This window comes from Cebidichthys violaceus, unplaced genomic scaffold (genome assembly GCF_023349555.1).
Source record: "Cebidichthys violaceus isolate CVI_PGR_0920_01 unplaced genomic scaffold, fCebVio1.0.p SCAF_106, whole genome shotgun sequence".
NCBI lineage: Eukaryota > Metazoa > Chordata > Actinopteri > Perciformes > Stichaeidae > Cebidichthys > Cebidichthys violaceus.
In genome coordinates this window covers 238083-254072 of record NW_027176270.1, presented here as the reverse complement: position 1 = coordinate 254072, position 15990 = coordinate 238083, and the positions used below count along the sequence as shown (strand labels likewise).

Sequence of the window (15990 nt, the reverse complement as noted above, 5' to 3'; positions counted from 1 at the left end):
GGGCTCCGGTAGTGTGCGAGATTAGCGGACGGACAGACGGACAGACGCACAGCACGGCTGACGGCGTGATCTCCACGCAGGCCATCGACCGGGGCGAGGAACAAGAGCAGTCCGATGCAAATTCAGACTTATTCGGAAAGAGAAAACTCATTTATTAAACTGTAACGTTTTCGATCAAACCCTTTTAAACATCTGCTGCTGTGTACAGATCGTGTTCCTGAGTCAACTTGCATGCTCGTTATATTTGTGTGTGTGTGTGCTGTTTTCAGTTTCCTCCAGTTTAACGAAGGATCATTGCCAGCATTCCGGGTTTTACCTCCAAATAAAGCGGTTTGGATAATGTGCCTTTAGTTTATTTGTGGCTGGTCCGATCAATAGCTGCTCTGTTTGTTTCCCCCATCTGACTTCTTTTCAGCAATGTCGTCATGTTCCCAGATATCTGCAATTCATTCAGTGACTGCATTGTTACCATAACCGGCAGAAATGATACTGACAAACCATTAAATATCCTGTGAATCCTCGTTTTTTTGGCGTCGTGTCATTGTTTGTTCTTCTCTCTCTCTTCTTCTTCTTCTTCTCCAGCGGTTTGTGAAAACGGCTGTCTCAATGGAGGAAGGTGCGTGGCGCCCAACAGATGTGTGTGTACCTACGGCTTCACCGGGGCTCAGTGTGAGCGAGGTAACGAGCGCCACGCTGCATTCACAACAGTGTTTTTTTTAAACGTAACTTGATGCTGAATGACGTCAAATTCCTGCTTCGTCATGCCACCAGCACCGGGAATGTGGTCCGACGCGGAACATTTTTGCATGTCAAGCTTGAGCTCAGAAATGTAACAATTATTTATCCACATCTGTTCCCAAAGCAACGCTCTGGGGGAATGTAACGTCTTTCTAAATATGCGCTGTTTGTTAACCGAAAGACCTCCCAAACCTCCTGTGGTTGCTCTCTTGCACACGAGAGCAAAGGCTCCAAAGTATACAAGCACACGCACACCGCGAGCAGCCCACGCTGAGCCTGTGCTTGGGGGGGTCTGTGGCGCTGACGGCCTGCAGGAGTCAAAGACGTGACCTGTAGGAGTCAAAGACGTGACCTGTAGAAGTCAAAGATGTGACCTGTAGAAGTCAAAGACGTGACCTGTAGGAGTCAAAGACGTGACCTGTAGGAGTCAAAGATGTGACCTGTAGAAGTCAAAGATGTGACCTGTAGAAGTCAAAGACGTGACCTGTAGGAGTCAAAGACGTGACCTGTAGGAGTCAAAGATGTGACCTGTAGAAGTCAAAAATGTGACCTGTAGAAGTCAAAGATGTGACCTGTAGAAGTCAAAGACGTGACCTGTAGGAGTCAAAGATGTGACCTGTAGAAGTCAAAGATGTGACCTGTAGAAGTCAAAGACGTGACCCGTAGGAGTCAAAGACGTGACCCGTAGGAGTCAAAGATGTGACCCGTAGAAGTCAAAGACGTGACCCGTAGGAGTCAAAGACGTGACCCGTAGGAGTCAAAGACGTGACCCGTAGGAGTCAAAGACGTGACCTGTAGGAGTCAAAGATGTGACCTGTAGAAGTCAAAGATGTGACCTGTAGAAGTCAAAGATGTGACCTGTAGGAGTCAAAGACGTGACCTGTAGGAGTCAAAGACGTGACCTGTAGGAGTCAAAGACGTGACCTGTAGGAGTCAAAGACGTGACCTGTAGGAGTCAAAGACGTGACCTGTAGAAGTCAAAGATGTGACCTGTAGAAGTCAAAGACGTGACCTGTAGGAGTCAAAGACGTGACCTGTAGGAGTCAAAGATGTGACCTGTAGAAGTCAAAGATGTGACCTGTAGAAGTCAAAGACGTGACCTGTAGGAGTCAAAGACGTGACCTGTAGGAGTCAAAGATGTGACCTGTAGAAGTCAAAAATGTGACCTGTAGAAGTCAAAGATGTGACCTGTAGAAGTCAAAGACGTGACCTGTAGGAGTCAAAGATGTGACCTGTAGAAGTCAAAGATGTGACCTGTAGAAGTCAAAGACGTGACCTGTAGGAGTCAAAGACGTGACCCGTAGGAGTCAAAGATGTGACCCGTAGAAGTCAAAGACGTGACCCGTAGGAGTCAAAGACGTGACCTGTAGGAGTCAAAGACGTGACCTGTAGGAGTCAAAGACGTGACCTGTAGGAGTCAAAGATGTGACCTGTAGAAGTCAAAGATGTGACCTGTAGAAGTCAAAGATGTGACCTGTAGGAGTCAAAGACGTGACCTGTAGGAGTCAAAGACGTGACCTGTAGGAGTCAAAGACGTGACCTGTAGGAGTCAAAGACGTGACCTGTAGGAGTCAAAGATGTGACCTGTAGAAGTCAAAGATGTTACCTGTAGGAGTCAAAGATGTTACCTGTAGGAGTCAAAGACGTGACCCGCAGGAGTCAAAGACGTGACCCGCAGGAGTCAAAGACGTGACCCGTAGGAGTCAAAGACGTGACCCGTAGGAGTCAAAGACGTGACCCGTAGGAGTCAAAGACGTGACCCGTAGAAGTCAAAGACGTGACCCGTAGGAGTCAAAGACGTGACCCGTAGGAGTCAAAGATGTGACCCGTAGGAGTCAAAGACGTGACCCGTAGGAGTCAAAGACGTGACCTGTAGGAGTCAAAGATGTTACCTGTAGGAGTCAAAGATGTTACCTGTAGGAGTCAAAGACGTGACCTGTAGGAGTCAAAGACGTGACCTGCAGGAGTCAAAGACGTGACCCGTAGGAGTCAAAGACGTGACCCGTAGGAGTCAAAGACGTGACCCGTAGGAGTCAAAGACGTGACCCGTAGAAGTCAAAGACGTGACCCGTAGGAGTCAAAGACGTGACCCGTAGGAGTCAAAGATGTGACCTGTAGAAGTCAAAGATGTTACCTGTAGGAGTCAAAGACGTGACCTGTAGGAGTCAAAGACGTGACCCGTAGGAGTCAAAGACGTGACCTGTAGGAGTCAAAGACGTGACCCGTAGGAGTCAAAGATGTGACCTGTAGGAGTCAAAGACGTGACCCGTAGGAGTCAAAGACGTGACCGCGTTAAGCTAATATTTGGATTGGCAGCGGAGCTCCTAATTAGTAACGTCCCTTATAATGAGGGCATGCTTCAGAGGGCTGTCCGTCGGGTCCGGGTGAGGATCGGTCCTTTAGTTTACTTTAGTGCTTTTCTTATCTGGTCGCCTGGTGGGTTAGCGCCAGGCCTTATCTGCTGAAGCACACTTATACATGTTGTGACTTTGGTTTCCACTCTTTCCTGTGGAAGCTTGGCCAAAGAGCTCGTGAGACTGCGGGAGGAATTCAAAAATCAGCACACAGTCTCTCCTTCTAGATGTTCATGCTTTTTCAGGGAACATCTCTGAGAAACTCTGCTGTTGTGTTTGGGATGAAGAAATGGGTGTCCGGGCAAAAGATTACGACCACATAGTTTGTCTTGTGAGGTGACAAGCGTGCAAACTGCCCGCTCACTGTCTGCTGCTTTATGAATGCTGGTTTCTTGTCTGCTATAGTGATAGTGTTGTTCTATGTTGTGAGTGTGTTTGTGTGTCTGTCTGGGAACAGCTGCTTGGAAACCGACTTCCATCTTCCATCGGTCATCTACACGGTTCATTGTGCTGAATGTATCTATAGAGGTCCTTGTTATTATTAATTGAATATTTTGGGGTTTTGAAGCTATTTGAAGGAATCACGTTTGTATTTTTGGACTTTATTTACGACACATGTTATTAATTTTACAGTTATCAACTGAAACTGAAGTAATCAGTATTTGCAGCCTTGTGAATTGATGGTCCTTCATCTTGCATTTGGTCGCAGCAACAGTGAGGTGGAGAAAGTAGGCCAGTGGATGAAGCGGCGTTTTGGGTTCGGTTGCTTTCGTATGGAATTTCCTTGGCTGGTATCCATCCCCTCCCAAGGGAACGCCGTTATACTCTCACACAAACACAAGCGCATGCATAGAGCCCACATGTACACGCATCCACGACCCCACGCATTAACAAAAACACAAGGTCCCCCCCCCCCCCACCCCCCCAAAAAAAAAACTCGTGATCTGACCAGGGGAGAAGTAGCTGCAATCAGGAGGTTGTCTTGGATGTGGAAAGATCCTGGTGCGATCAGGGCTCAGCCTGAACACAGCTGTGTGACTTTGTGTGCTGCTGCCAAAAGTGGCCCGGTCAGCAGATCTGCTGACCGGTGGTCCCACCACCAGGCACAGCCGACCGCAGTGAAAACGCAGCCCGGTACGTCAGCGTGCTTCTTTTGTTGGTCGCAAATGTGATTTGGGTCGGAATGTTGGGATTGGTGAGATCCGGCTCGCTGCACGCCGATCGCACGCAAGGGGGCTCTCCGCTCCTGCCGGTCGGGTTCACGTCGGGAGCGGCGATGAAAGACCGGCCTGAAGACGTGGCAACATGTGAGTCGATGAGTCAGCAGTCAGAGCACGACAGGGATCAGTCGGTCAGCTGAGGAGCCTCTGTTGTCTCTTAATGCCTCACTGACTTTCCCCCTATCAGGCTCTGTTCTAGCCCAATGCAAACCTCAGTAGATAGATAACCAACTGTGTGTGTGTGTGTGTGTGTGTGTGTGTGTGTGTGTGTGTGTGTGTGTGTCTTTGAGTGCTTGTTAGTCCTGAGAGGATGGGGAGAAATCTGCTGACGGGCCAATAGGGAAGGCCCCACCCAGATATAAGAGCCCATAGCGCATGCATGGAAACACACGCAAACAGATGCATGAGCACACATTCCTTACGTTAAGGATGCTGTGAACACCATCTGCAAGGAGGTAGGTTGGAGAAGGGTGGATGTGGAAAAGCTAGATTGGATTTTGTGTGTACAAACATTTTGGAGTTAATCCAGGAAACTCTTTTGACCCAACTTCCCTTCCTCTTCAACGCCGAGGCTGTTAAAGTCACCGATCGCTGAAAGGAAGCCAGCGCTTCGGTTCCGTTCCAAGATGAAGTGAACCTCGGCACGGACGCGGAATTGCTAATGAGCGTCGAAAACCAAAACTATCCGCTCCCATATTGCGACGAGCGTTTACTGAAGCAGCTACCATGATATGCAAACGCAGTTCCAAAAGCACAGCAGTAAAGCAAAAAAAAAAACAAGAGCGGCATTTTTGTAAGTTTTGGTCTGTTGAGATCATCTCTGGCTAGACTGCGGATGAGGGGCTGGGACATTGGCTTAGATTCTGCGTGTGTGTGTGTGTGTGTGTGTGTGTGTGTGTGTGTGTGTGTGAACATATGCGATTGCTCCCAGATGTACAGGACATGGGTGGATCCCCCAGATGTATGCAGTTCACAGAGAGACAGTGAGATGACAGATGAAATGACAACACTTTGGCCTCACAGCTGTCCGCCTCTCCCCTGTTTACCTCAGCTGACTGTTTTAAGTGCTGCACTTGCGTTTGCGTTCTTTCACGCTCAGATCTTTGTGTGTTTTTTTTTTTTTTTTTAGCGTTCGCTCTCCTCCTCTAACAGCTGTAATGAGCAGGTATCATGTCGGATGGATTATGTGTGGCAGCCCCACTGTAATAACGCATAAACCTTAATCTGATGAGAAGAGTTCTTTGCACAGTCTGCCGTACTTATGCGGGCGCCATGTAAAACCTTTCCATAGCTCCTGTAATAGCTTTTTCTTCCCTATACGGTGTATTGCTTTTGTTGCTGTAGGTAAGGCAGATAATGCAGGCTTTAAGTAAATACAGAAGATACCTGGCAACCGCTTGTGTTTGCTGCCTGCAGACAAAGCTTTTGCTTAAAGTTACGACAAGGAACTTTCATGTTGGACGAAAGCGGTGGTGTTTCCCCACCACCAGTGTCCCTTTTAGAAAACCTCAAATCTGAACGCAGCAGGATCTGATAATCTGTCCCGCTCAGTCCTGGTTCTGGTTCTCCCCGTTTGCCTCCCTTTTCCTCCAGCAGCGTGGTGTCAGAGCCGGGAGCTTCCGACTGCAGGTCGAAGGCGACGGCGTAGCCGGATCTGGGTCTGACCTCGGCGGGCTGGTCACCTGGGAACCTGCATGATTTCATCTGATTTTGCGCATAATCCGAATAACTATATGGAAAAATCCTTCTCGCTGATGTCTCGTTTACCATCATGTAGTTTATGTGGGTCATATGTAGTCATCAGTATTCATTTCAGACCGCTTCTTGAAGTGAAGTTGTGTCATTAATGCTTTTTAAAGGAATAGTTTTACATTTTTTTTAGCTTTGTTGCACAGAGATCAAGGAGAATGACACCGCTGTCATGTCGGTTGACTATAAAGCTCAGTAACCAGCACAGCTCCCTCTTAAAGTGACTGACCTACCTGCCGACCTGCACCACTAAAGTTCACTAATCGGCATGTTTGACCTGTAGAGCTGTAGAGAAAGTGAACTGTACAAACAACAGGGTTGCGGTTTTACATGGGCCTGTGTGCAGGACTATCAATCTTCTTGCATTTCCCAAAATGTTAAACTATTCCTTAAATGTTCCAGCTGGTGCGATGTCAAACTTGTTGTTCTTGGACTATATTGTAATAGTTCTGTTACAACAGCAAGTACTAACTTTCTGGTACTTTAGTAAACGTACTTAGTTACATTCCTCCGCTGGGTGAACAGAGACTAAAGATTAAAAGCATTTTGGTCTCTAGTTGAGCCAGAGCAGGAGCGAGCGAGACAAGAGCAGGAGAGATGACCCAGTTCTGGTTCACACGGCGCTGGTGCCACAGGCAGCGAGACCGCGGAGGCCGTGGCGCACGTGACGGATCTGGGCTGGGCCCCTGTCCACACGGGAAACGCACAATGTCTCGTTTGTTTTAAACGACTGCGCCGTTGGAACTGGTCTCCCTCTTTCCTCCTCGCCGTCTGTTGTCTGCCGTGAAATGTGGAAATGATTTTTGCTTCTGGATCTCGGCCAGATTCTTTTTTTTTTTTTTTTTTTTTTTTTGGGGAGGGATGAGTTTTTCGCCCTCTCTTTTCTCTCCGTCCCTATCTCCCGTTGCGCTATCTTCCAAAAAAAAAAAAAAAATCCTCACCTGATAAGATTCGGTTGATTTTCGTTAAATCCGTGGGGAGCGTGTGCAGCCAGAGGAGTGGCTGTTTGGAGAGGGGGTGAAGTGAGGGGGGGGTTTAGATGCATGCAAGCAGTGGGATCAAGGGAGCGAGGAATAAACCAGCGTGAAGGGGAGGTGAGGTGAGGAATCTTGACGAAGGGACTTTCTTCACACACTTGAGCTCACATTTATTATAAGCTATTCAGTGTGTGATTCTAGGCTGCGGTTGCCAGCCGCCCCCAAAAAACCACCCACTGCACCCGGCCAGACGTGCCCCGTCAATCGGCCCCTGCTGTTCCTTAGGGATGATCAATCCCCTGGATTGTGTGTTACTTGAAGAATGAGAAAAAGCAGCACACTGAATGCGTGATATCGCCTTCAAAACACGATGCAGCCAGCGAAAGAGCTGATGATCGTATATCGTGTGCAGCAGACTGGTTTTTCATTGTCTCTGTTTATTCTAGCTTGTGTCTTTTACTCTCCACATCCGCCCACACAACTTTAAAAGGTTTTCCAGACCCTTTCCCTATCTCTGCTTTTCTCTATCACTCACACACACACACACACTCACACACACACACACACACATGCACATGCACGTACAATGCACCTGAGAGCCAGACCGATTAAAATGCCAGGGACAGACAATGCATTCTTTATAGGGTGTGTTACTGTCCGCGCTGCAGCCCTTTCATCACATAGTATGGAGTAAGGGATGTTCTAGACGTCGTGCATGAATTGCATTCAGTTTGATCTGTTTCTCTTCGTGTAATTTCAGACAAAATCGTTCACTCACAGAACCAAGTTCAGGTTTTTCAAACGTCTCTTCCTTTTTTTTACGTGCAAAAACTGGCAACCGGGAACTGGAAGTCGAGAAACCCATTTCCCCCCCCCAAAAAAACCCCGAATCTCTTGCGTTGCCTCTGCAGACTACCGCACCGGGCCGTGCTTCGCCTCGGTGCACAACCAGATGTGTCAGGGCCAGCTCACGGGCATTGTGTGCACAAAGACGTTGTGCTGTGCCACAGTGGGACGGGCGTGGGGTCACCCCTGTGAGATGTGCCCGGCCCAGCCTCAGCCCTGCCGCAGAGGGTTCATACCAAACCACCGCACCGGGGCGTGCCAAGGTAAAGTCCGGTCCTCACCGGCTCCGTCTCCTTTTTGTCTGTGTTTTTGTCACCCTCTCCTCTCCTCTCCTTCTTCAGGTGAAGCGCTGCTTCTGTCCTCTCTGCCGTTTTTTTTTAACTCCTTCTCCCTCTTTGTCGGCCTTCGCCCCTCTCCCTCCGTCGTCCCCTCGTCTCTGCCCTTCGCCCCCTCTGCAGAGGATTAGTTCTAATTGGGTCAGATTGGGGTGGGTGGCAGTGCCTCCCACATGTGTATGGAATGCCCGCGGACACCCGCTGTGGCGGGACTGTCAGAGGCAGTAACACGGGTCAGTGGCGGTGCCACGTGGGAGAGCTCATTTATGGTGAGGCGGCCCTCTGCCTGTCTGCTCCAGACCCAACAACATCAGAACCTCTGCAGGGGAGGCGGACCTGAGCCAGGACCCAGAGCAACACGGAGTCACAGCCTCCTGGAGGTTTTCAGCCTGAGGCCCACATTTTATTCTGTCAAATTCATTAAGTCACTTTCATTCAACCGTCGATGCAACTCACAAAGTCACACATTTAAATGTTTTCTTTTTCTCCCAAAAGTCATTGGATGGATAGATCGATTGAGTGTTTCTCCTTCGGAACTTCATGTTAGTCTTTGTTCGTGATCGCAACGAGACTGTAGACCTGTCTCTTCTATATTTCTATCTCTTCCGTGGTCTACTTGGCTTTGATTTCTGTTCCTCTTGCAGGAGACATTCCTTTCTCTCTCTCTCTCTCGCTCTCTCTCTCTTTTCCCTTGTCACTCACTTGATTGCAGGAAGGTCAGAGCCAGACTCTTAAAACAGACCCAGTTTCAATCCAGGCACATCCAAACGTGTGCAGATTTCTGCGTTAATGTTAAAGTCTGTGTGTGTGTGTGTGTGTGTGTGTGTGTGTGTGTTGCCCTCTTGCCCCTGAGTTTATCTTTTTATCATCTCTTTATCATTTGTACATTCACGTAATAAATGTGTGTGAATTAAGTGTCTGCTTTGTATGTACAGATGTGGATGAGTGCCAGGCCATCCCTGGCATCTGTCAAGGAGGAAACTGCATCAACACAGTGGGGTCCTTTGAATGCAAATGTCCCGCTGGGCACAAGTTCAACGAGGTCTCACAGAAATGCGACGGTAGGACTCAAGCAGCCGTCACCTTAACACTGTGAAATGTCTCGCCGTGTGCTTGAATGACAGGGTAGGCTAAAAGAAATCCCTTTTTTTTCCTTCTTTTTTTTTAAAAGCTCCTAGCTAACAATGTGAAAGGAGAGTTAAAAGAGCCACATCCGTCTAGATGTGGTGAACGTCAGCTCAGCTGCGGTTGTCTGATTGTTACTTTGTGGGGAAAGACCACACACAAGACGCTCTGCCCCTTCCCTTGAAATACGTTTAATTAAACCAAAGCAGCGCTCGGCTTTCTCTCAGTAATCCTGTTTAACACTTAAATTGTGAGGCTTGAAAGAGCCCCCCCCCCCCCCCCCCCCCCCCACTAAACGCGTGTTAAAGAGAGACTATGTCACTTTTGAAACACTTTTTTTTTCCCTCATCCAAGTAAACGTTGATGAGCAATAAATACACTCCATGGTTTTTGTTGCTTTCACCGTACTTGGTCCGGTCTGACCAGCAGCTCATGTTAGCTTACGTTAGCAGATGTAAATAGTTAGGGTTTAGGGTTAGCAGTAGTGGCCCTCGCTTCTAGTCCTCGGCACGTGAAGACCCACGGCTAGCTTGTGTAAAAATATCGGTTCATTAAGACGTGAATATGACAATTTCCAGACCAAGCTGTGCTCCAGTGAAACAGGCTGAGCGGGCTCTTGTGGCACTCATTTGCAGAGTGAAATATGTGCTATTTTATGCCCAGAAATAATCACCGGAAAACTCCTGGACTGTGTAAGAGACATTTTTGAACGGCTCTAAGTTACAGCGTATTTCTGAACTTGACTTTGTGCAACGGTGCTAACAGATGAGCGGCTACAGAGGCCCCTGGATTTAATATCCTGTGACAATGCCTTATTTCCATTGTCCCCGCCAACATGTGCTCAAGTCACTTTTGAAAGCATTTCATCTGAATCGCTTTCATTGAAAGTTCTGATTACTGTGCAGTTTTTTAACAAACAGGAAGTGATCTGAAATGTTTTAAGACATTCTTGATAGCTTTTTTTGTTGTTTGTAATTTCCTCCTCTCCTCTCCTCCCCTCTCCTCTCTTTTCCCCTTCTCTCCTTTCCTCTCCTCTCCTTTCCTCTCCTCTCCTCTCCTCTCTTTTCCTCTCCTCTCCTTTCCCCTTCTCTCCTTTCCTCTCCTGTCCTCTCCTTTCCTCTCCTCTCCTCTCCTCTCCTTTCCTCTCCTCTCCTTTCCTCTCCTCTCCTCTCCTCTCTTTTCCTCTCCTCTCCTCTCCTTTCCTTTCCTCTCCTCTCCTCTCCCCTCCTCTCCGTAGATCTGGACGAGTGTTCAAACATCCCAGGCCTCTGTGGTGTAGGTGAATGCTCTAACACTGTCGGCAGCTACTTCTGCAAGTGTCCACAGGGATACTACACCTCCGCGGACGGATCCAGGTGCATAGGTGAGCCGTCCGTCCCGCTGGCTGTCAAACCTCTCCGAAGGATAATCTCGCCTGCTTCGTAGTTTGCTTTTGGTTCGTTGTCACACTGGCGCAGCTGAAACGCGAGACGAAGCGGTTGAGAAAAGAAGGTGCTTTCCTTTTTCCACCCTATTTTGGTTCTTCCCCCTTTATGCCTGGCGCCGAGCGCAGGGAGAACTGAAATCTGTCCAAGGTTCCAGCTGGTAGAATTTAGGTCAGCAGTCACTTGTTTCTAGTTCCACAACAATGAGCTATATTCTCTTTAAACTGAGGAGGAGACGTGACGAGAGGAGCGCAGCGAACTCCTCTCGCGCTCAGGTGACTTTGCTTTTTTTGACATTACGGTGTGTGTGTGTGTGTGTGTGTGTGTGTGTGTGTGTGTGTGTGTGTGTGTGTGTGTGTGTGTGTGTGTGTGTGTGTGTGCGTTTTATCTATCAGTATGTGCATGCTGGGAGGTGCACACACACACACACACACACACACACACACACACACACACACACACACGCGATCACCAGAAAAAGCCTGTTAAGCTCGCAAGTTCAGCTCAGTTTGACCCAAAACAGACCGGGAAGGAATTTGGGTCAGAATAGACCATTAGACGTACACGCACATAGTCTTACGTGCATGTACACACACACACACACACACACACACACACACACACACACACACACACACACACACATGCATTCGCACACAAACATATGCAAACCCACACTCAGATTACCCCCCCCCCAGGAGAGGATGTTTGCAAGAAAGGAATGTCTGAGTCTTTTGCTCCAGAAAACTGTTGCGGCAAACATTTGACTTGTTTCCCATGCAGCAGCGTCTGCTCCAACCCCCCCCCCCCCGCCCCCCGAAGGGCCTGACTGATTTTCTTTCAAAGCGACTCTACGCTCGCCTGAACCAAGCAATCAGCAGCGTAGCCTGTCAGCTTCTCCGTGTGAAGGCGCTGGACGGGCTGGGTGTGAAACGAGACGTGATATATTTATGTTAATAGAGAACCTGCGTGTTAGTCATGCTGGTGCGCAGTGCCAGAACCTGCAGGATGTAGGGAAAGGTTCTCATAAATAGGAAGCGATGACTATTGGCTTCCAAATGATGGAAAATCTGAAGCAACAACCGCTACGTTTCGATTGTTCCTGTGCCAATGTGCTCAACGTGAAGACAACACATTGCCATATTCCATACGGCACGGTTGAGTTACCTTCATGCTGTGATGTTTCCCACAGATTCTCGAGGTGGGTATTGCTTCACTAGCGTGCTGAACGGGCGCTGCGCCAATCAAAACTCGCAGCTGTTGACCAAAATGCAGTGCTGCTGTGATAACGGACGCTGCTGGTCCGACGGATCCACGCCTGAAATGTGCCCCATTCGTGGAACAGGTGGGGTCACTCCCCATTCACGTGGCTTTAAATGTCTTGTTCTCATCTTTGTGTCTCCACGCCTCAGCTAACCTCCTGTTGTTCTTCCACACGTGCTCATTTTAGAGGAGTTCCAGAAGCTGTGCTTCCAGGTACCCGATGGGAACGGTGGAGGGCCGATACCTGGTCGCGTCCCAGGGAGTCCCGACTTTCCTGGCATCTACCCAGTTCCATATCCTGGTCAAACTCCTGGGCAAGGTCCCGGTCAAGGTCCCGGTCAAGGTCCCGGCCAAGGTCCCGGCCAAGGTCCCGGCCAGGTACCTGGAGCGTTTCCCGGCCAGGTACCTGGAGCGTTTCCCGGCCAGGTACCTGGAGTGTTTCCTGGTCACATTCCCATCCAGGGCCCTGGTCAGATCCCAGGACAATTTCCATTTCCAGGACAACCACCTATACAATTTCCACCAGGTACTTTCTGCTTTTTGTTTTGGTCCTTCGACGTTCATGGCATGTCTTCAAAGCTTTCTGGTCTGACTCAGTGGATGTGCAATGCTCTACACCCACTGGTCTCTTCTGTTGCCGTGTTCAAACTTCCAGTTTTGAGCAATCGCAACACGCACCCTGCAGCTAATGAGCCACATGTTCATGATGACGTAAGGCTGCTCGTTTCATTTGGGTATTGGTGTATCATCAGATACAAAAGTATATATGATAAAGTATATATTTAGGTAAAATCCTCCCGCAACAACATTGCACAACGCAAGTAAATTGACTCATGAAATGCCAATTTACTTTTGCAAGCAGTTGAGATACTATGTTTCCTTTACTCCTTAATTGGACCAATTATCCCACAAAGAAACAGTATTCCTCATTGCATTTTGATTGTGTGACTGTTTGTTGTCAGCTATTATCCAAACCCAGAACATCACCAACATGTGCCAGGCCTACCGTAACCTCTGCCAGAACGGCAGGTGCATCCCCGCGCCGGGCATCGGATACCGCTGCGAGTGCAACATGGGCTTCAAGTTGAACGAAAGAGGAGATTGCTTCGGTGAGTGAGTGAGGAGCGGGTTTCTCAAGCGTTTACACAAAGGTAGAAGGAGGTTCATGAGCTTTACGTCTTTTTTTGTTTGTTCCCCAGATGACGATGAATGCGAGAGAAGCCCGTGTGCACACGGAGATTGCGTGAACACCCCTGGGTCTTACATCTGTCAGTGTCCCGCTGGATTCCAGACTACCGCAACCAGGACAGAGTGCCGAGGTTAGTCACACACACACACACACGCACACACACACACCTTTAAGAGGATGCATGTGTTTACTGTGCTGCGCGTTTGTTGTCCGCCAGATCTGGACGAGTGCGTGGCCAACGGTCGTATCTGCAACAACGGCCGCTGTGTGAACACTGTGGGCAGCTTCCACTGTGTCTGCAACGCCGGGTTTGAGATTTCGGCGGATGGGAAAAACTGTCAAGGTTTGTCAACTCCTGACATCTGCATTCATGGAGTTGAGACGTGGTGATGTTAACACCAATGCCTGTTGGATCATGCCGGTGGTTTTGGGTGTTTCAGCCCATGAACTACAAAATATGTACATTTTACATCACTACCGACCTTCTTCCCAAAGGACTCCATGTTATTCGTGTTTACTTCTCTTACAGGCATCGATTTGTTTCCACTCATTTTAGTTTGCTATAAAGTCGTGCGTCAGGTAGTCCATCACGGGAACCCTCTCGTTGAGACGAAGGGGCCGGTTTATACATCTGTATATCAGAATTCTTTTAGAACTCGTGTATAAATGCTCACAGTTCTCCCACTATCCTCCCTTTCCAATGTGGCCGTTCTGAACAGCTTCAAACACTAGTCAAATAAGCATTGACACATGGGAATAACAATATAACTTTGATTAAAGCGAGCGAGTTCTATTACAATGTGATCGTCAAGACAGAATGTAGTTAACTGGAGTGTAGCTTGTCTCTGAAACCGCGGTCGTGTCTTTAACCACTCCCTATATCTGCGTGTCTTTCCTAAAAGTAACCGCTGTTAAGCTCTGGATTTGCTCCTGTTCGTCCACAGACCAGGACGAGTGTCTGATCCGGAACATGTGTCTCAATGGACTGTGCATCAACGACGACGGCAGCTTCAAATGCATCTGCAAACCCGGATTCCTGCTCGACACCAGCGGACGCATGTGTGTAGGTGCGTTTGGTCAGAAAGAGCCGCTGACTGTTACAGCCTGCGCTCCACTGGAACCAGCTGCTTCACACCGGTCGAACACTTTTGAGTCGGTTCGCTCTTTTTGAACCTTTTGATATTTTGCTGGTTTTGTAAGGTTTGCTTTCTCTCTGGCATGTAGCGAGCGAGCCAAAAAAAGAAATAAAAAAATCCCCCTAAAAAGCCTGGAAAACCCCCTCAGCATCCTGGCAGGCCAGCTGTGGACACGCAGACTGTTGGGGCACGCCTGCTCTGACATTCAGACAGCCTTCACCGAACCTGTTCAATGCAAAGAGAACAGAGATTTGGGTCTCCTCCTGACATCGCTTGCTGCCATTTTTGGCCTTCAGATACAGACCTGGTTCACTCACAGCAGAATGAGTACATAGGGGAGTAAGGTGCGGGTGAAGTGTGCCGATGTTATGCAGTCATTAATGAAATGTGTAGTCTAAAGGGGCCCCTGGGGGCCCTCTTCATTTCTATCGACAGTCCGTCTGTTCCCAACACAACATAAAAACACACAGTTACGCTTGCATACCATATCTCTGTTTACGCTCATTACGGTGATTATCGTAATGCGCTGATGGGATCGAGGGGAAAAGGAACGGAATGTTTTCTTAGCTGAGGTCATAAAATTGAAGCTGTGCAGCAGTTTTTTTGGGCTCAATTTGGTTTTAATGAATCAAGCACCTGAGGACTTTAATAATGCGTAAGCAGGAAATTGGAGCTTTTTGTAAAGAAATGTAAACAAAGGACTGATTTTTTTTTTGGTTTTGTTTTGTTGCCGTATCCGCTTTTTTCAGACATCGACGAGTGCGAGACTCCGGGCATGTGTATGAACGGCCACTGCGTCAACACCGAGGGGTCCTTCCGCTGCGAGTGCATGGCTGGCATGGCGGTGGGCCTGGACGGTCGGGTCTGCGTCGGTGAGTAAATGTCTCAATGTGGTCATATTGGATCCCAATGGCAAACGGTAATCACACGAAAACCCCCCCCAAAAAAAATGGCTAAAAGTGATCTGTTGCTGCATGGAGAAGATGAAAATGAAGTTTTATTTTTTTTTTTACAACACGTCTGGGTACGAACTTAATTGACTACTTTGGGAAATAATTGGTACTGCCAGCAGTTTCCTGCTAGCACACATGCTCAAGATTAGTACATTTATTGCATTGGTGAGCAAACTGTTGAGGATTTATCTCACATTTTACCCAGAATAACCACAACACAAGCATGTTCCAGTTCAAGCGATTAAATAAACAAAACCCAATGTGAGCGTAGCGTTGTAATAAACTCCACCAGCAGCTCATCCCCGTTCTGAACCAATGCTCGCTATCATTAACGAGCGCGTGTCGATGAATGATTTCCTGCCTCCTCGGGCTTCTAATCTCCTGGGCCGGGACTCCCCGAGAGCTGATCTGTTTATGCCTCTACTTTCAACGTTCCTACAGCATATTCCCCGCAGAATGACGTTTCTTTGTGTGTCGTGTGGAAAGCCTGTTGAAATGCCTGTTGTTTCGTTCTGGGTGAGTTCTTCGGCTGGATGATATCAGCGCAGAGGAATGCCTCAAATCCCTGGATATTATGGAGAGAGGACAACCATTTGTTTTGCCAGTGTTGTTGCTTTTCTTTTTCTTTTTTTGGAGCTGCGGACTCTTGCCTCCCTGTCTCTCTCCTTTTTCCCCAGATCT

The 15990-nt window shown here is 48.3% G+C and overlaps 1 protein-coding gene across 1 annotated transcript in view; it reads left to right on the top strand.

Moving 5' to 3' along the window:
• Positions 1–15990, top strand: part of fbn1 (fibrillin 1) — a 56299-nt gene that overhangs the window by 5988 nt on the left and 34321 nt on the right. The window contains 11 exon segments of the mRNA XM_068732274.1: positions 583–678; positions 7950–8147; positions 9155–9280; positions 10582–10707; positions 11961–12113; positions 12219–12557; positions 12994–13140; positions 13231–13350; positions 13438–13563; positions 14165–14287; positions 15106–15228. Of these exon segments, the coding sequence (XP_068588375.1) occupies positions 583–678; positions 7950–8147; positions 9155–9280; positions 10582–10707; positions 11961–12113; positions 12219–12557; positions 12994–13140; positions 13231–13350; positions 13438–13563; positions 14165–14287; positions 15106–15228 (1677 nt within the window).